The sequence below is a fragment of the Neodiprion fabricii genome, chromosome 5, assembly GCF_021155785.1.
Source record: "Neodiprion fabricii isolate iyNeoFabr1 chromosome 5, iyNeoFabr1.1, whole genome shotgun sequence".
NCBI lineage: Eukaryota > Metazoa > Arthropoda > Insecta > Hymenoptera > Diprionidae > Neodiprion > Neodiprion fabricii.
In genome coordinates this window covers 9,418,482-9,440,035 of record NC_060243.1, presented here as the reverse complement: position 1 = coordinate 9,440,035, position 21,554 = coordinate 9,418,482, and the positions used below count along the sequence as shown (strand labels likewise).

The 21,554-nt window shown below is 36.6% G+C and overlaps 1 protein-coding gene across 3 annotated transcripts; it reads right to left on the bottom strand.

Annotated features, from left to right (window-relative positions):
• Positions 1-320: 320 nt before the first annotated feature.
• On the bottom strand, positions 321-17,353 carry LOC124182146 (inositol-trisphosphate 3-kinase homolog). 3 transcript variants are annotated; one of them, XM_046569020.1, is made up of 4 exons: positions 16,793-17,353; positions 2,061-2,346; positions 801-1,481; positions 321-698 (listed from the first exon to the last, which is right to left on the bottom strand). In XM_046569020.1, exons 1-4 carry the CDS (start codon positions 16,888-16,890, stop codon positions 495-497), a joined length of 1,269 nt encoding a protein of 422 aa, XP_046424976.1. In that variant the 5' UTR covers positions 16,891-17,353; the 3' UTR covers positions 321-494. The 3 variants fall into 3 exon arrangements, with proteins under 3 accessions (XP_046424976.1, XP_046424975.1, XP_046424977.1); XM_046569019.1 differs by having other exon boundaries at positions 2,061-2,330; positions 16,793-17,352; XM_046569021.1 differs by having other exon boundaries at positions 2,145-2,330; positions 16,793-17,351.
• Positions 17,354-21,554: the final 4,201 nt, after the last annotated feature.

Below are 21,554 nucleotides of genomic sequence, written 5' to 3'. Positions count from 1 at the left end.
TGCTATAGCTCACCAGCCAATTGATAATTTGTTGAGCCTATTGTGACAATTATCTAGTTCGAACACTTAATTATACCCACTTGTAATTAGGTCAGCTGGAGAATTGTTTTGTTTTTGTCTTATCTTTGAAAGTCGCATGCACAATATTAAGTGAGTAATTGTTTTTTCCGTGTTCAGTAGAAACGAATAATCGGAAACACGGTTTAACTGCCACGATTTCAAAGGTCATCGAGATCTGAAAAAGGTTTTAAATCGAATTCAATGATACCCATCGAAATGTGAGCCGGTAGAAACGCATCTGAGCGATATGTTATAGATAATAATTCGAAGGTAATTTATTCTAGTAATATTTCTTTTATAAATATATAATCTTAAAATACAATATAATCAGACCAGAGAATTTCGTTATCAAATCTTATACTAAACAATAATTTATATAATTAAATAAGATTATAATATTCGTATAATATATGTCAGTCAGAGGTTGCAAAATTCTACGAAGAGATATCAACTTCTTCAATAGTTGAAATCAAGTTATCCAACCCAAAAAGAAATCCTTCCTCGTGATTGCCTTGTTCCCAACCCGATCTGTGGGTTAATATCTGACCGTCAGAAACTCTGTAGGTCTTTGCAAAGTCTATCAGCCAAACTCCAACCTTGTCCTCGTCGTATATCATGAAAATGCTGCTACCGATTACCTTAAAAAGAGAAAAAATAGGTTTTATGTTATGAATCGTTACAATAGTAATCAATAATGCCTTCTAATTATCGCATTACAGAGTCACGAGATACGAACTCACCTCATGGGTTTGGAAGTACGTCGACTGTTGGAATTTGACCCGAAGATTTCTGAGCCGCTCAAGTAATTTTTCTCGGGTATTTCCACGGCCTTTCAAGAACATGGCCATAGTGCCAAGAACCTCGCTATGAGACTTGACCCTCTTTAGGTCGGTGATCGGCGGTGCACCCGGCAGTTTCATAGCCTCAATTCTGAACCCGTGACTACAGGTCGAACTCTGTTGTTCGCGAAACTGCATGTATCGCAACTTAGTAACAGCTCGCTGTTCGTGTTCCTGAATAGTAGGGGCATCCGGATCGACGGCAACCATTTTTTGATAAAGATCCGGCCTGGCTGCTGTCTTGGAAACTTCAGACTCGAGAAAGGTACGCGTACCCATTTTAATGTCCATCACGTGCGGGTCGTTGAAACCGAAAAGTAGGTCTTGAAGTTCAATAAACGTGTCCCCTTTGTACTCCACCTCACGATAATACCGTGGCACGCAATCTCTCATCGTTTCATCTTTGCTCAGCGCCTCGTATACCATTCTTTCGGTATTCTCCGCGCCTCCCGTACGCCTTTTCCACACTGTTCCAGGTCCGGCTGGAGCAAAACCATCCGGATGTCCCGATAATTGAAACCACGACTTCAGGCGGTTCTTCAGCAACACGTCGCTTGCTGGCGCAGTAAGATCGAGTGCATTCTACAAACATAAGCATGATAAATTAGTTTAAAAAAAAATCGAATTCATTTAATTCCGATGCGGATTGTTATCCTTAGTCTTTTTCTCGTTTGGTTTTTTACTTTCAAAAGTGAGCCATAGGGGTAGCATACCATGTGCATATGGGAATTTTGCAAGTTAATCTCTGACCGCTTGGGCTTTTGGTGAAAATCAAATCACGAAGAAACTAGTCTTGCTGCCCTCGAATTTATCAAGAAACGACGCTAGATAAATTACACTAGCTAGGAATTATCGTAGAGTTGAAGTAGAATCGTAAGTGAGTAAACGGCCGCCATCTTGATTTTGTCCCGAATTTCGAACTCAAATATCAAAAACGAATCCGCTAACAATTTGAATCTCTACATCTCTATAAAATAATCATCTCTACTTCACAGAGTTTACGGAAATACTGTTCTTAATTTTGAAAATTTATTCAATATATACAATTGTGCTTGGTGACGAAATTTTCCGACTCGTGAAGAATTCATGTATTTAACCAACCAGATGAAAGGGGGTTCTAAAAGTGCAGGGATAAATGAAATATGAAAGGATAACACGTACCAGAGCGAGAAATTTTAAGGATAAATCTTCCTCTGGCATGGACGTGTCGGAAAGCACAAGGGGGAATTGTTCGAGTCTTCGTACCGTTGCTGGGTCATTGGGAAGTTTCGAGTTTGCAGAACCGGATCTACTGCCGACGGAAGTGCTCCTTCTCCATTGTCGGAAGGCGGTAACTGCAGAATACGAGCCCGGATTTTCTTTACGGCGCCGCTGTTCCTTTGGCGAAGCCGATTCATGCCTTAAACGTGATGGCTGCTCCTTGCTCGAGGGCTGTAAGCAAACAAACCTACTAAGAATTTAACGACGTCAAACATGGTAAAAACGTCCTGAAAATTAACGTATTTTCTTATGGACGTCACGCGTGTAGCTATAACGATTATAATGTGGAAAGCCGTGTTACGTGTTGGGGACAATTAAATGAGAATTATCGAATTGATTTCAGCACATGTTGGCACACGAGGATCGATGTCGCAAGTGAAAACGTAAAGTAAAATAAATGGAACAGAACAAGAGCATGTCTATGTACGAGCTTGCGCGTTTTTTCACAAGAGTGCAAAATAAACCACGGAGACTCTGAACTCATTCTGTTTATAATAATATACATTATGTAAAATATTGTGTCTATGCGATAATTAAATAGCGCGACAGTTATTTCTCGGTCGTACAACAGTACATATTATAACACAAGTCGAAAGACTAAAGTCATAACAAAAGAAATTAACGAAACGAAGTGACGGAAGTTGCTAAGCTTACTTCCAGAACCTCGATTTTAAATCATTTTCTTTTACGCCAAAGAAAAAACAAGTAACAATAATTCTGTACACTAGATGTAAGCCAGTAACAAAGATGACAAAAATAGAAATTTATCAATCGTTGCATTTCGTTGCAGATAAGTTTTATTCGTTATTGTAGATGTAATAAAACAAATTTTCAAATATAAAACGTGTACTGCCTATTTATATATTTTATCAATTTAAGGGGCCAATATCTTCCCGGCACTCGCAAAAGAGGGGAGAGAACGAAAGATAAAGATATGATAGGGAGACAGACGCAAGTGCGAAGAATAAATTCCCAGAAAGTATAATTAGTTGTATCTGCATACCTACGTATAATATAAGTATTGTACTAAGCACGATGCCAAGGCGCGTGTGTTTATGCGTGAAATACGAAAAATCAAGTTTTCACTCTACGTTCAAATTGGAGAAACCATCTTTTCGAATAATGTTACATGCGGTACTGGTTATATAATGCGCACGCCGATCATCGATCGTATATAGTATATGGTACGAGTCGGCGATAACCGCGCAACTCAACCAAATGCCCGAGGTTCGCAGCAACTCTGTACTTAGTCTACAATCTGAATACCTTATTCCGAGAGATAGAGAGAGAAAAAAAAGAGAGTGATAAAGATTGAACAGTCATACCGTTTCGTGACTTTGCTCAAAGTTGCAATGTCTTATTATTCTCTTTACCTAATAAGCGGTTATAATTCGCCTATAATATGTATACAATCGTAAGCGCGAATCTAATTCTATAATTGACGATTTTCTTCCATCTTACAATTAACCCTTTGAGTTCTAGTGGTAAAGTATTCTTACCATCTATTTTATATCCATTTTTTGTATAGTTAGAGAGCTTTTCAACATATTTCTTTGCGGGTTTTTTTTGTTTGCTATTTCTGGCAGTATAGTAATAGGTTTTTAATACTCGAGAGTAATTATTGCGATATAATGCAAATTGTTATTGTTAGCAACAAATTGATTGGAAAAAAATCGTGAAAATTGAAGGAATAATTCATTTCCGAGCAAGTTACTCCTCTAAGCATATACACGTTTTACATAAGTTATAAGTTTTTAGGGTCGCTGATTACGAATCTGAAATCGGAGTTTAAGAATTCAAGATGGCGGACGAAAATTTCAAATTCGATCGGATCCGGAGAAGAAACTTTGTCCAGGGGTTTTTGGGGTCACCGTTTACAAATCTGAAACCAGATTTTGAAAATTCAGTGCGGCGAAACCAATCAGCGACCACAGAAACCCCTGCTTTGAATTTTTTCACCGGATTCGATCAAATTTGAAATTTTCGTCCACTGCATTGGATCCGCCATCTTGAATTTTTTAAATCTGGTTTCAGATTCGTAATTACCTGCCCCAAAAACCTTAGAATATTATCTTGTTATAAAAGTTGACTCAGCACAATAATGTGACTCAAAGGGTTAATTCGATGCAGGTATACATTTGATGAAATTAAATTTTTTATTCCTTCAGATACATGGAAACGAAAGCAAACCAGTATAAAAATGAAGAGAATACAACAAAAAGTATATTTAATTTGTGAAGTACTCGAGTTGGCAAGAGCATATTTTAATCAAGCAAAAATAAATCACTGAAATGAGAATATGATACGTTTTACTGATATTGATATAGTACGTAGACATACATGTAGATAAAATTTATCTCGCATTGCACGTGTTACCTGCTTCGCTTGCACGATCAAGTTTGTGCTTTTAAGAGTTCATAGCGAGTTACAGGAAACTGTTGATAAAATTTTATATGTATATAAATACTGAAACATACGAGAATGATGATAAAGCTTTCGAGTGTTATATTTTACCGCGGTTTACGTATCTATTATGCAAATATGCCGCGGTTTAGTTTTACTCGTTTTTTCTTTCTATTCTTTTTTTTTTCTTTTTTTTTTTGCGCTTCATGAAATATATACTGATAATTATTTCTTAATAGCTATTAATTCACTCCGTTTCACATCTCAACCTGACATATCTAGGTATTTTATGCATATACCACTAATTAATCTCTCGTACAGATGAATTTTTAAGTCTGCACGTGATACCGATATTTATTTTTTAGTAATAGCATAATAAGCGATATCCACGGAAAATCGAGTAACTTATCGAATTTCAATTAATTTTTACAATCAGTTTATAACATTCACCCCAATTCACCATAAACTTTTCTTCCTTTCTCTTCATGCTCACATTTATATACGAATTTAAGCAATTTCTTCTACCACATTACTTGAGGAAAATTTTACTGCAGAAATACGAATGCACGATATATCGATGTAGGTACTATGATGTTGCGAAAAAGAACACTAGTTTCATAAGAGTTGAAAGAAAAATAAAGGAAGAATAAATCGAACCTGCAATCTGTACAGCCGGTATAATATAAAATTCCGAATCGACTAGATAACTGTTCGTTTCAAAACCATTGTATGTACGTACACAATGCGTTATATACATGCTTGTGTGTATGTGTGTGCGTGTGTGTGTACATAATGAATATTGTTTGTTACATACACGGAGTATATGGATAAAAATTTCGTAACAAGATCGAATCACATGTATTTGCGGCGTAACGAGGCAAATTCCGCACTATATACCACATAAATATTTATACATACACCTATGTATACACATAATAATGTGGTACATAATACACCACACGTATGTTATAATATTCAAATTTTCTTTAAGTATATCAATTATTTGTATCGTGTTCAATAAGAAAGGATCATATCACGCCAACGTCAAAGGTGAATTCTTTGGTACGCGAAATGTCGATATTATTTTTTCTTAAAGAAGTCTCCCATATTATGCAGACGTGAATTCTTTCTCTTAACCATAATATAATAATGCTGGAATTATGAATCGCAGTGATTCAAGTATTATAATTAGTCGTCATAATAATTGCGTCAGTATTTTTATTCGTACATAAATATACATGTAATATTTTATGAAGTTCTTTCAATTTTTTTTCTTTCTTCTCGTTATTACACATCAAAAACAGTTGCGTAAATCCTGCGCCGGAAAACGTATCGCGCAGTCCAGAAAGTTATATTACAGCACATGTATAAAGACGAGCTGGTTGTACCGGAGACGTGTTGGGTAATTACAAGAAACCTGTTGCAAATTCGGAAAATTCATCAGGGCCGACGTCATTCATATCGACATCGTGTATTCCCATACAAACATACATGTTTAATGATTGAGCCACCATGTATGTAGCTACCATAGATATTAAACTATGTATGTTGTACATACATACATACAACCTCCGAGAATTGTATTATCGAATCGAGACTTGATTATAAATCGCTAACAATCATACAATGTTGAAAATTACGTGGATTTTTGCACGCTGTAGTTCTTGTTAATATTCATCGCGCTATGTGGTTTCTTTTTTCTAGTTCAAGAAGATTATATATTACAGGTATAATCAGAAATTACCGACCGAAGAAGATACGTCACTGATTTTGAGTAATATCAGTGCTTACATGCATACACGTCGTGAAAATACCGCAGATAGCGCAATTTTTATTGTACGTACATATTCAAGCAACGTTGAACAAAAATATAACGAACACCTTTCTGCTTCATGCCGCGAGATTAACGACAGAAATACGTACGTATACTTGGGGACCATAAATCTGAGGCGGCTAATTTTTTCCACTAGACAGTTATATTGGCAACACATAGAAACCTGCAGCGCCACAGTCGGCCGAGCGCAAAACAAACTCAATCTCAATAAAGGTAACATAACTCATGACCATCGAATTTAACCTTAGAATACGTGTCAACCTAAGAAGTCATTATCCCCGCGGTATTCTAAGGTTGATTCGACGGTCATGGGTTACGTTACGTTTATTGGGATTGAGTTTGTTTCGCGCTCGGCCGACTGTGGCGCTGTAAGTTTCTCTGTGTTGCCAAAATAATTGTCTAGTGTAAAAAATTAGCCGTCTCAGATTCATTGTCCCCCGGTGTACATATTTCTGAAAGCCAAAGTAAACGTCATTTTACTGACGCGATCCGGTTCAGACGGACTTCATACATTATCCTGCTAACGATCGATCAATCTATTAAATATATTTTTACAGAAGTGTATACGTTAGTTTCTTGATAGGCATAGACGCGTTCTCGGTATATGACGTATGTGACATGATGACCCGCAATTTTCCTACCAATTCGTCGAAAGCAATAAAGAAGAATATTATATATATTTACACAGATATATTAGGGTGTATCGAAAAATCAAGTTCTTCGAATTGCGACACGGACTAGTGAGAATAATATCGGTGTTGACGAAAAAATAAAGTGGTTTCAAAGAGAAGAATCTTGATTAATATTTTCAGCTTGAGCAAACGATTTTAAATTTGGAAATTTCCTGAATACGGCCAGATGTTCCTGAATATAATAAGGAAAACAAGAAAAGTCAATACTGATATATTTTTTATCAATAGATATAGCTGTAGGAGAGTGAAATAGAAATCTGACTGACATATATATCCATAATTAATAGGAATATCTTTCTTTTTGTAATAATTATGACAAGCGATATTCGAGTTGAAGCTGTGAATTACATTCGATTGGCTTGAAAAGTGATACACTGCAACAATTTTATCAGCCTTGTGCTGCAGAGTAGTGCAACAAAAGTGTATTATACATATACTGCAACGTTTAATGTATATTTTTCCAATGTCTCGGTATTCGATTTTATTCGTTCGCTACTTATATTTATTTATAACCGCTGTTCCTGCACGTGTGATAATACTTGAAAAAAAAATATTCTTCGCACACCGTTTACCGCCATTCAAATAATATTTAGTATTCGTTAATCGTCATATATTAATGGACGTAGTTTAAAAAAATTTCACATATCTTTCATCACGGTATCGTGTAAACTTTTAATAGATTCTCTTCAACAATAAGTTGTTTAATGTTTCCTTCACATTTACAAAAAATTTATGGTTTTTTTCTACTTCTCTTTATCTCTCTCTCTCTCTCTCTCTCTCTCTGTCTTTCTCCGATATAAATGATTCGTGAATGAAAGTAACGAGTTTAATATCTTGAAAAATTGCATAAAGTAACGCGGATTAAGAAAGGTAAAAAATTTGTTTACAATTTACACGCACGTATAATAATATTACATAATACACTACCGTCGTTTCGAAGACTTGAAATTATAGGTATGTGCGTCTAAAAAAAAGTATATACGAAAATATTTCTCGAGCAATTGCGTTCAATCAACTTAAAAACTCCTCTTTTTTCCTCGTTCGCGTGAATGTATAATTAATAAATTAAAATATACCGAACATTGTAAACCATGTAAGCAAACTATTCACACGCCTGCTGCATATTTCGATGAGAATTATTCTGACTGTACGCACTGCGAAAGGTGAAAAAGTAAAAATTGAAAAAAAAAAAAAAAAAACCGCAAACAAGTGATTGGTACAGAAACTAAAGAACACCCACTAAACAGACGTTTGATAATCAAGACACGGGAACGCGAATACATAAATGGTAATAATTATGCATCGCCTGCAGAGGTTGTTTTATTTTTATACACAACGTGGCGCATGTACATAATTCACAATGTAGAAATGATGATCGTTTCCGTGTACATGAGACCCCCAAAATTCGCCGTGTAGTACGCCTTATATATTATATCTATAATATTATAGGCGAAACGATCCGAAGTCAACAACCGTATTTCATACGGCATAAGGATACTGTACATATACATACGTATAATAAACCTACTTATAGACTTAAGTGTTGCAAAAAAGTACCGCGTGGCTTGATTTTGAATGAGAATCGCGTGCGAAAAAACAATGAAAACATTTACACGTCGTACTTCTAACGTCCGGCTATCTTTAGAGCAGTCCTCGTAGGATATTTATACATATAAACATAGAGTATGTATGCAAGTACAAACACGTACACATATACATGTATATGTCCAAATGCAAATTATACATATTTATTTAAGGTACATATGGCGTCGAAAATAGCGATACAAAATCCTCTACTGGATACGCGTATCACTGTAATGTATAAGGCGTGTAATCACTGCACACAAAACACACGCACGCAATACACACAAGTCTAGCATACCTTGCGCATATCTAGTTTCAGCGACAAGGTATTAATTTTAATATCGCATAGGCAAGGTTTTCTATATATATATAAATAAAATATATATTTACAACATATACATATACACGCATATTTGCATACATAATACAAGGTTGAGGAAATTTGGCGTAGTGACAAAAGTTTTTTTGCAATAATTCATTACATGCAGAGCGTAAATTCAATCGGAGGCATTGACATCTACGCCGGTAATGTCATAAGACAGTAATAGATAATATTTTTTCATATCTTCACCTTTCAATTATTTCTCCTTCAAAAAGGTTTATATTTAATGTTTACGAGAGCAAAAAAAAAAAAATGTTATATATATATGTATATATGCAAACGTACAATAATTTATTACAGACGACGGCATTGAGTCTGACCGCGAACTGCATTATAGTCAGATGATTAGCTATACTGTACAGGTATATGTAATATACGTATTCGTGTATAGTATTGTTATGTAGGGTTTTGAGGCTTGACAAAAAAATTTGCATCTCGTTCTTTGCGCATCGAGACGTCGATTTCCATTTGGCAATTTTAAACAGCGGAAATGTATCCCCGTGTTATAAAATCTGAACGTTAATTAAACGAAACACGAAACGCCATGCTGTGTAGCAGACGCGTAGGATTCTATTTGTATAATATGATATTTGTGTGACAACAATCGATCGAAAAATTGTATTTTGTAAAAGAATAGCACATTATGTAACAAGGAGGCAAACTCAACCTTTTCGGGCTGATCGTAAGTTTGCAATATGAGTCTTAGGTGAATCAAAGACGAATATTGCAAATACGGGAGGCGAAAATACCGTTGTCTCCTTGTTGCACACCATTCTTGACATAACAAGAGTGTGTTACGCGTTTTTTCACGAAGCACAAATTTGAGGTTAGGATCGCGTAATCTCGGTTGCGACAGCGCATGCGCGCGGACAGAAAATGGACGCCTGTATATAGACGTGAAATTCTGCTCCCCATTGAATCCCGGAAGCCGCCATTTTAATTCGAGCCCCATTGTGCCGCCACCTGTTGGCAAAATTTCTAATCTCCTTTCATCACGGAAGTTTCTATGGCGGGGTCGCTGCTGCTTACGCTGGTTATTTACGAAACAAATGAACTTATCAGACGACGTCCACAATTAATATTGAAAAATTTGAATTCATATTGAGCATACGAGAGCTCCAAAAAAATTACGCCTTCCGGGATTCCAATGGGACGACGCTGCGCCCATGCTAGACATACGCAATCGGCTATTTAGTTAGTATATACCGGGAAAATCTGGTGAAACTTCAAAAACAACTGCGCATGCTCCAAATTATTCAATCTCATTGGTCGGCGATATTTTGCGATGCAGGCGGGCCAACGTAAATAAAATGTGGACGTTCGAATTTTCAAAGAGCATAAGTATTAAATTCCGATCGTTCTTTGAACAATCAACTTTCCGAACCAATAACAAATGCTTCCCCAGACCTTTCGGTGTCACTACCTCAATTATTTAAGATTCTAACCTCGAAAATCCGTATCAACTACATCGCCGGCAGAAACAGTTTGACAGCTGAAACTCGGGTTGGCCAGCCTGCACGAACAGCCGATAAAACTCGCGCATGTGCAGTTGATTTTCAGGTTTTAAGAGATTGTCCCGGCATATCAGTGCCTAGGAGTTGAAAGTGGTCTTTTCTGTACTCCGCGCATGCGCATTCACAGACGCACACGCGCCGTCATAGAAACGGATACTTTGCGTACGGAAAAGACGCATGAAAAAACGCGTAAGGCATGCTTGCGTTGGATAAAAATAATTGTGAATCTGCTTGATGAAATTGGCATGCCTTTGCTAAAAATGTAAACAAAATATATACAAAGTTTTTACGAACGCGCGATACACTAGGAGCAAAAAAACATACTTCTTCAAATAACAATGCTCCGTTTCACTGGAAACAACTAACATGAAAAGCCGATTACAAACTTAAAAATATACAGGTATATACAGGCACAATCTTGAAAAAGGAGAGATAGATAGATAGAGAGAGAGAGAAAAAGAGAGAGAAAAAGCTGAGGACAAAGATTCACCACATGATTATTTTGCCAAACGTTATTTAATGTTTACCGATTAGCGCTAACCGGCGAAAAGATTTAGGCTGTGTAAAGTGAATACAAATACAAACGAGTAGTTGTATAATGTATATTCTATAGCAAGCGGATTTTCATAATTATTCAAAAATTTATTATACTAATTTTGGCCAAGACGAATGGTCGTCAAGTAGCGAAGAAGACTCCGGTTATCCTGCAATGCTGATGTTACCTCTGAAAATTTTCAACTCTTTACGCACAAGCATACCTTTGAGATCGACAGTAAAAAGTATGATGGTTAATTCCTGATCCAATAATCGTGTTTGCTTGCGAGAGCGAAAGAGAAAGAACAGTGATAATCGTACTGCGTTGTAGCTTTGCAGCTAAATTTTCAGCACCGTTAACACCGTACAGCAGATAAGAAGAAAATTTGGAGCCGTACCTTGAGACTAGCGCGATAAGCGGTTGTACATAAAGGAGTTACAGATTAAACTCTAATAATTTTTACCGCAATGGTTGATCGTTTTTTTTCTCTACCAATCTGCACGCGTTATATACACCACCGGTAAAAATAATTTCAATTTAATTCGTTATCAAGGATCATAAACTGCTTGATAATATTTAATGCGTTTTTGCGTAAGGAATTAAAGAATAAAAAAAAAAAAAAAATCTAAAAATAAGTATGAAAATACCGGAGAAATTTAAAAATTCCCTTTATCATATCTCACCGTTATTCGTGTATTATAAGGTATAATAATGCAGACGATCTGTCGATATTACAAACACGTTAATCACCTCTTCGTTCACGGTTCGTTCGCAAGCAATCAATTTGTTTAATCCAGAAAGGAAAAAAAAAAAAAAAAGGAGACGAAAAATTTATAGTTATACATCGTCGTCGTTCGGCTTATCGCATTTACCAATTAACTTGATCGCTGATGTGTGCAGGTAAAGCTTGGGTCAAGTAATACGAGATAAATTTACGACTTAGATTATGGTACATATACGTTTCACCCCCTGCATCCGATAATACAAAGGTAATCAATCTTTACAGAGTTTAAGTTGCATGAATATCAGCATATTGCAGATCTAAGCAAGAAAGTATAACGTTATATGTAAATCGAAATATCGATAACGATTGGCAAATTTCTATTTGCAAAACGATCAAGCGTATTGTTGTTCAACGTCAACGAAAGTAGATTTTTATCAACAATAATAATAACAATAACAATAATAGTTATTGCGATACAATTGCGCGCAATGATGATGATCGTTGAGCAAAGCAATATTATAACAATTTTCATAGTAAAAAATATTATACACATTGCTGTCCGAGGATAGAAAATAACCGTAGCTAAGGAACGACGCAGACGTTTCATCGTATAACGTAAACATAATTCTGACTCCTCTCCGTTCTGATTGCGGCTTCGAGAAACGCTATAACCGATCCTAAAGTAGATATGAGATTGACGTAGGTAGTTTCTCCTTTTTTTTTTTTTTCCGCAATGTATACATATATTATTCAGACCCATATAATATGTACTTTCATATATGCGACACTACGATACAGATTATAAAAAAAAAGAGGGGGGGGGGGGGGGGCTTTTTCATAGCCGTTACGCATATGTGTACAATGTACATATATACATATATATATACGCGTACACGGTATAATTATTTATTCACCATCCGGTCACACCTATATTATATATGTATATATATATATATATTATATTCTACATGAATTCGTATACGTGTATAGATGGGTGCGAAATTTACAATTAGTTTGTTATGCGATTTAGATAATTGAGGCGTTTATTTAAACGACATTATCCTCACGTCTAATTTGATTTCTTCCTTCTAATTATCTTCCTTTCGTTTTTCTATTAAGAATTGACGTAGTTTCCGCCACCTAATTGCCGTTTCCGACTAGCATACTTCCTTCTTGTTCCCCGCATTGTTTTTCTTCGAAACACAATAATATGATTAAGCGTATACGACGAACAGTTGTTTAGAATACTGTTACGCGTGTAATAAGAGTGCGTATATTATACATGCCTACATGTGTAACGTGGAAAAAATATCACCATACGGCAGTGTGACATCCATGTATGTACAGTATGTACATATATATATATATATAGTTTTGTGTACACGAGCGTCGATATCGACGCATAATATACTGATGCCTATGCACACGTGTTCGAATAAAGAGAGGTAAAAAAAAAAAAAAAAATTGTACAGCTTATTACTGGCGACTGTAAGTGAAATTTTCTTCATTTGAAAATTTACGAATCTGAGTATGTAATACATACAAGCAGTGCATAAATCAACCTATAAAACTGATGAACAATTTCAAGTCTTAAGACTACTGTTTATCTCAAACGTAATACAGTAGATCGTTTTGTTGAATGGAACGAAGCGTTATACACGTGCATTACATATATATAATACATAACTTTCGGCGCCCCCAAAAGCTTCGTAACTTGTATTATACTACTACGTATATTTTCGACGATGATAATTAAGTCGAAGAGCGGTAAAAATAGAAGACAAAAATACGGGGGCCGTACTAAATTTTAATATCATGAAATAGGATTAGAAAATGACGGTCTAGAGCCGGCATGTATAAAATTGTTCGATTTTATAGGTATCAGAGATTTAATACTGCGGATAATTTGCTAATCAATGAATTAGTAACTTAACGATTACGGAATTTCATGTTAGGATTTACGTTAGATATTTTTCTACAGTTGAAATTTTACCACGCAATTTTTTATCATCTATTCATCCTGTGGAAACCATGAAAAAAAAAAAAAGAAACTCAAATCGTTTTACGACGAGTACAGGTATGAGCGAGACGATACAATAATAGAATATAACAAATGCGGTGATTATATTCCACAACCGGAAGTAAATGTAATAGATGAAAGGATTTTGTGTACAACACGCATCACTCTGTATATATTACATGTATCCACATACGTGTATGTATTCACGGGTCGTTTTTATAACGTTAATGTATATTACATTATTCGTTACATCTATTGAAAATCAATCAAGTCGTTTGTCCGGAATTCAGGATACAAATTTATATTATACATGATATATCTATGAAACTACGTGCGTAGTTTGTTTAACGCGTTTTACGAGTATACAAAACGATCATCGGCAGTTTGAAAATGCCTTATAAAAGCCGATTATATGCGTGACGAAACACCGCGATCGCTCGCGAGTCGAATACCATGATTATTTCCTCGAAACCCGACGTTTTTCGCAACGCGCGACTTGCCGACGGTTCATATATTATTATATCGAGAGGTCTGCTGATTCCTCGTTGGAGCGAGTCGAACCTGAGTCGTGTTTACTGAATTTTTTACAGGTCCTTATATTGCTAAGCATTGCATTCGCTTCTGAGAAAGATAAAAAAAAGTAAATAAAAGCTTTGCATTTTTTGGTATTACTTGCACGATTCGAAAAATCAAATGCTCAGAGATTAGACAACAATGCGGATAATAAGTTTTCTTTCAATATTTAAACACGCGGTTTCGACGAATTTGGCAACGAAATTCGAACGGACGATTAGCGGAACAAAATTTCCTGATTTGATAGAAAAAAAAAAAAAACTTTGCGTAAGTGAAGAATTTGGGCTTCGGTATACGTAAAAGGTATAATAACATCGTGTACCCTTGTGCAAGAGTAAAGAAAAAGAACGTTCGTTTCACGGCCTTGTTCTCGAGGTGAAGATGAGAATTCCTTCCTGCATATCCGGATGCACTTCGATATTGCGAAACCAATATGCGAAGGTATGCATACAAACACACCATCAAATTTGTCGTTAAAAGTCGAAACACCGTTTTGTTCGTTTGAGATTAATTATCACATATATATATATATATATGTATACCCAATGTGCATATCGTATGTTTGCAAAAGTAAAAAACTGCATCACCGAAAGAACGGATGACCGATGAATGATTAATGCCTTCGAGCCTGATTTATAAATAGCTCTAATCATTGTTATTCACATTGTGCTTAATAAACTTCAAGCAACGTGATGCGCGTGCTGCGTCGAGCGAATCTATAATATATACATATAAGTATAAAAGTGTACGTAGGTACGTTCATAGTCGTTTTACAGACGTACGTGCATACATATATTATATATAGATATATGTATATATAAATATACACATATATACAGGAACAAATTTCTCTGACTATAAAAATTTTCTCTGACGTATGACATTTTGATGAGCTAATTTGCGTGTGGCGTGATTCCGATCGGTAAACAATGAGGGGCAACTATTGCCATTGCGGTTGGATTATCAATGAATCTGGATGTTAATCGGGCGGGGGTTAAAACTTGGAAGGAACAATATTTGGAATGGCCGATAAATCGAGACTTCAAGTATGCGATAATAAAATAGCGAAAGATGAATTGCTCGAAATGTTGATTTTTGACTCCTTCCAAATTTTGACTCACACCCTGTTAATCATCACATATCAACGCCTGCTTCGCCGAAATTATGAGACTTAGAATTAATCATCGAGAAATTGGATTCAAAACACGTGAACAGATATACGTGAAAATAGCTGAAACAGCTGAAATCAATCAGTCCTTATCGGTTCTAACTTACAGGCTTCGAAAATACGGCCAGCTGGACTCTGCAGAATCTTTTTGCGGATCAATAAAACGCTTGAACCCAAGTCTGAACTGATCGGATATGTGATGCAGGGACGTAAACGAAATAAAAAAAAAAAAATGTAAGGTAGAAGTGAAAAAGGCCATTAAATGACTGAGTAAAAAGGCAATAATTCGCAAAAACTTGTCTGCATTAATCAGCTTGTCAACGTTTATATCGTCTAATCAGCATTGGCGTAAAACCTCGACGCGACTTAACAGCTACTTACCCATCCCAAATAAAAATAAGTATTAAAAGAAACTTCGGCACACTTTTTTAATGATTGGAACGCTGATGTAACGTTTACAATAATTTATCCATCAAAATCGCGTGACTTTATAGCCCCCCTTTTTTACGTAACTCTTGAATTGATAATCGGCAAAGTGTGCGCGAGTAAAAATTTCTCCAACAGATTCATTATTTCATGTATGCTTATTACACGATTTTTTTCTGGAGAAAGACATTAGCTAAACACGCGTGAATTCGAAATTGATACAGGTAATTGGTTTTCCCACGTGACGGACGCTCGAAACATCCAACGAAGCTGAAGTTGGAATCGTTGGGTCGTTAAGTAATTTTTTGTCCCTAACAATCACGGATTTAGAAATGCATAAATGTGATTATGTTTATGCAGTATATTATAATTTACGAAATATGTAAGAATTCGATCGTATTGAAGTTAGTTGCATTATCGTAACGATTCATGCCGAGGAAAAAGCGTTATTTCGCGATTTTGAAATTGTCTGAAATTAAGTAAACCGTAACGAAACAAAAGACTATCATATTTTGAAATCTTCGTTCCTTTAAAATCACTGTAATATTGAGAAAGTCGTTACGATAACTTTGCTAACTTCAACCTCAATTTCAACCTCGTAGGATTTCCATCGTTACGATAACGTTACGAGCCTCAACCTCATTTCAGCAAAGTCACGTGTGATTCGAAAAGCTCGACTGCACAACTAGGTGACATGGAATTGAGAACAGAGAGAGCAGCCGAGCGCGAAGATCAGCCGGTAAAATGATCCAAACAATATCGAATCGCTATGGCTTACCTTGTTGAAGTGAGCCTGAAGAAGGCGTTCATACTGGTCGACAGCTCGCAGACAGAGCCTGGTGGTGAAGGCTTCCATTCGGGCTGGAAGCGGGGCATGGCACACACTACTTGACATCGTACAACAATAATACACTCCGAGTATGACGAGGAGTCGGAATTGTCACTGCAGGGTGTAGCCGCGGTGTTAGGTAAAACAGTTTCGAGCGACGAATAGTGCCAGGTAACAGCGGAGAGGAACACTTGTTATCACCCACTAAGCGTCTCGGCATTCGAATGAGAAAACACGTGTCTCTTCGAAGGTAAACGTACGACGATAATATGTTGCGTCTTTACACCGCAGACGGAGAGGATGTCCGACGTTCTTCTCTTCTCCGTGGTTGGATTACAACTGGAGGCTTAGCGCCTGGCCTTTCGAACTAGTCTCATTGCGCCGGTTCGCTCGCTGCCGCCGTTATAACCCACCGAAACTACGCCAGCAGTTGCGACAATAGCTGACTTCACTCGTGTAGAAATTGCCACACGGTTTCAGTTGGTTTCAGTCCAACGATCGTAGCTAATGCCGCTCCACGGTCTAATCGTAATCTGTCGAGCACTGCTCCAGCTATACTCTAATTATCACCAACACACGCGGTATCATCGGATAGACGACGTCACTCTATCGCCCAGACGACTTCGTTTGTTTCCTTTGTTTTACTCGCCATTTTGCGATGGAGGAATGAACCACCCTTCGCAGCTAGCGTGCCTCGTGTTTGAGGCGAGGAGTGGAATTTACTCGCTAGACTTGTACTGCGGTAATGTTCGGTAAAACGCATAGATGCCTTGACCATCTGGCTAACTTGTTTTGTTCCGATACAAAATGCGAGTTCAATTCTATAAGAATTGTGTGACAACGACTGGCGATGCAGCTGACGCGAAAAAATGAGATGCATTGTCACATAATTCGTATAGAATCGAAGTCGCATTTTGTTTTGGACCGAAAACGAGTTAGCCGGAAAATTAAGTCATTTATGGACTTTACTGTTCCTCAATGGTTCCAGCGGCTCGCCAATTTTTTTTTTTTTGTTTTTTTTTTCTTTTTTGGAATCGAAACTAATACGAGTTTTCTTTCTATAGAAATATGATGTGTCTGTGATCAACTTATGGTTTCTTTCATTCGTCACAAAATTTGCTTAGAAAGGAAACTCGTTCCAGGTATGATTCTACAAAAATGGTAAGCTACTGAGAACCCATTAATTGTTCTCAGCGTCATTCGTATCCGGTTTAAAAGCGTACGCAGGGTGCGACTGAACGCACTGTAATCGATACCGAAAATTATAGACGTTTGGATGATTCGAAGAAGAGCATGAAGAAGAGGAACGACAGTCAACTTCTTGTGAGGTTCAAGCTTGTATAACGTATGACGAAACAACGGAAATAAAAAAATCATTATTTTATTACTTCAGAGTGATTTCGAAGGAGTTGAGCAGGCAGAAACGCTTTAGTGTATTAGTTATCTGGAAGTTTTCGAAATAACGATTTTTCAGAGAAATGCACACGTTTACACTAAAGTTGCGAAGTTTAACCTCATAACTTGCATCCATACAGCTGAATATACAGCTAAACTGTAAAATGGAGAACCCTGCGATGCCATAAAAACATGTCTGAGTCAAACCTTTTTCGCTTGTTTGCAGATTCGCTAATTTTGTCAATAAACAGTACACTGTAGTCCTTCTGCCAGGTCATTAACCCAAATTCTGCATGCAGATACTGCGGCTGACAATCAGTAAAGATTGAATAAAAATGGAGAGTCGTTCAACTGTCGTTACATACTTGTACAAAAAGATCGTTGCTTTGAGTGCAGGAAAAAAACCTAAGGTTATTCCGTGTGCTAACGTATAGTTAGACACTCGGTTGAAAAACGAGCTGCAGGCGATTGATTATCCTTACGACGAACGATGCTGACTGATCTGCTCTCTAAATTTACAAAACGACGAGTCGACCGGGCTCAAGTAGAGCTTCCTCTTTGACCCGTGGACAAGGGGCTCCCGAGTACATCGTTGTGAGAAACGAACACTGCGGTTCCTTGTCGCGGTTAAGAAGATTAGTTTATTTTTGAAGCGAAGCTTTCTCGACTCTGTAACACGAGAAACGCGTTACAAATGGCGTGTGCAATGCTCGTCAGAAGTCATTAATTTCACAGCTGGCGAATGTGATCTGGCGGAACTTTAAATTCATGGTTAACAGTAGCCGCCAGTACCTGCCACCGCTTTTCAATTTATCTACCTGTGTAAAAAATTATTGGTACAAAGGAGTGTGCGACTGTTAGCTGATATATTCCATGTCGTAGAAGTTTGTACAAATGACGATTGCTAAGAATTTTAGGAAAAATCGTCGTATAATAAGTTGATCGATATTACATAAAGATTCCTTATTGTTAGCCTTGCTCCAAAAAAAAACAAAGTGTTTTAAGACGACTGGTTGAACTAAACAACCAAAAGCGCGTATCACCTGCACGATCTTAATCTTACGAAACAATTTTCGTATCCGGAGATCAATTTCACGTAATCCTCGTCTTTGAAGCATAATGGAGATCTTGTTCGGTTATATATACACTATAAGTGATACAAGTTGCAGGAAGCGGAGCAAATTATCGAATGTTTCGTAAATTTATCACGGAAGAATTTCAACAAAACACGAGTACTGTATGTTTTTCCTATCTTTTTTGGATTCTAAACTAAAAACACCGGCTCGTTTGTATATTTGTTCACATGGCTGAAAGAGTGGCCTTTTTCGTGCCATCGTGATAACAAACATCCACGAAGAGAGAAGAAAAAAAGTATAATGCGTAGCTACTGATATTCGAGGGAATTGGAGGTCTTTTTTTTTTTCAAGGAGCAGCAGCTTGGACAAATTCTAGCGAAAACCGAAAGTGTTAACAAGCAAAGCAGAACGAACAGAGAGTGAAGAAAGTACTTACGCATGTCTCCACATGAATATCCAGGGAATTTGGATGAGTCATGAGTGTCGCTATTTTAATGAATTCCGATCCTTACCTATTCTAATGAATTCACGAACGCGAGAAATGCGCTCATTGTGTAATACTCATCTAGCGATTATTTGCTTTTCGCGAATTTTCGATTCTGATAGTCGATTTCCCGTAGTCGAACGTCAATTTTACATTATTACTCATTGTCAGACAATTCCTGCAGTCGAGACTCTATCATGACCTTTAAATCGTTCGAACGCAGTGACAAGTTCCGTCTCACAGTCATACTTGCGGTAAAATCAGCCAACTACATCACGCTTTAGATTACACGGTCCCTACGTAAGTATGCATGAGAGAAAATTAATTAATTCTCTCCCACACACCATCTTTTATTCTGACGTAATTTTCCTCCAGAGAACATCATATTATAATGATCGTGCATATTTGCAGACGTAGCAAAGAGATTCTTTTCTCTTCATGATTAAGATATAACACATACGATTAAGAAAATCCCGACTTGACTAGAAGTAGTCGACACAGTCCAACTAGCAGGAATTTCTGTACATCAAATTTAAACAAACTGCAGATGAACGTCGTTTCCACACCGCAGCGATCAATCACTGTCTCGACGTGATATTTCTTCAACAATTGATTAAAGCATCAGGTAATTTGCAGCGGTTATTGGAAGAAATACTTTTGCAAATATCGAGTATGATTGTTTGGGAATACCTGATTTCGAAAAACGAACTTTAAATGCAGCAACAATTCCCGAGTATATATATTGTTATTTTGCCATGTATGTAACCAGTTTTCGACTAATTTCAACTGTGGTACTTGCAGTGATCGTTCGGTAAGTGTCAACATTGGTCGAATTCCCTGATCAAAATAGTTCTACGAATTTGTATAAAAATTTCTATTAATTTCTATGAAAATATCAATGAATTTTTATGGAAATTTCTATGCAAAAGTATAGGATTGTTGAGCCGATCCATAGTTTTTGATTTTGGATTAAGTAACAATTTGTATTTTTTGGTAGATTATCGTAGTCTTTAATAGATAAGTGTAGATTGACTCGAATCTGCGTGATTATTTTTCTTATATCATAAATGTTGAAATGGATACAACTTGTTATAAAATATCGTAAGATTCCTAGTTTACTAGAATAAACATGTTAGTTTTTTCATAAAACTCACTTATTCAGGTAAGGTGATTTCACAAATATACGCCAGATTCTTTAAATCCGTCTAGATCATACTCAGAATCAGAAAATGAGAAGATCAGCCTTCGGACTTCCACCCGAATTTTACTAGAAACTTAACTTATCTGCAATAAGTTTTCTTTGCGAGTGAGACGCGATATCTAGCGGTGGTTCGAAAATAGTATTACATACTTCCTCATACATTACATATTCGTTACCTTATCAATTTACATCTAAATTGAATTGTAAAATTGTCGATCATCACAATTTTTCGTAAAAATTCGTACTCTTTTACGAGAATTCACGAAGCTTACGAAAGGTTGTACTTTTCAAAATTTCGAATTCTAATCTCAGATTTTCGTATATCGTCATATTTTTGTTCTGCTGAATCGAAAGAAACTATTCCGTTCAACTGCGGTGATAGTTTTTCATAGATTTTCTGTTTTATTTTCTCAAAATGTACGCGGAACTATTTCTCATGATTTCAATGAAGAACGTCGTAGTTTTCTATGACAATTCTTCTTCAATTCTTGATGAATTTTTACGATTCGCTCTTTTTCTATTGTCACCAGGGTTATACCTTAACGATGTATATAC

What these genes read in the sequence shown, in the direction of transcription:
- LOC124182146 (XM_046569019.1), bottom strand. Translation starts at nt 16,909, where the DNA reads ATGTCAAGTAGTGTGTGCCATGCCCCGCTTCCAGCCCGAATGGAAGCC. An exon ending in TTCAGGCTCACTTCAACAAG is followed by an intron (nt 2,331 to 16,792) that starts GTAAGCCATAGC and finishes GTTTGCTTACAG; the next exon opens with CCCTCGAGCAAGGAGCAGCC. An exon ending in CCTTAAAATTTCTCGCTCTG is followed by an intron (nt 1,482 to 2,060) that starts GTACGTGTTATC and finishes TTATGTTTGTAG; the next exon opens with AATGCACTCGATCTTACTGC.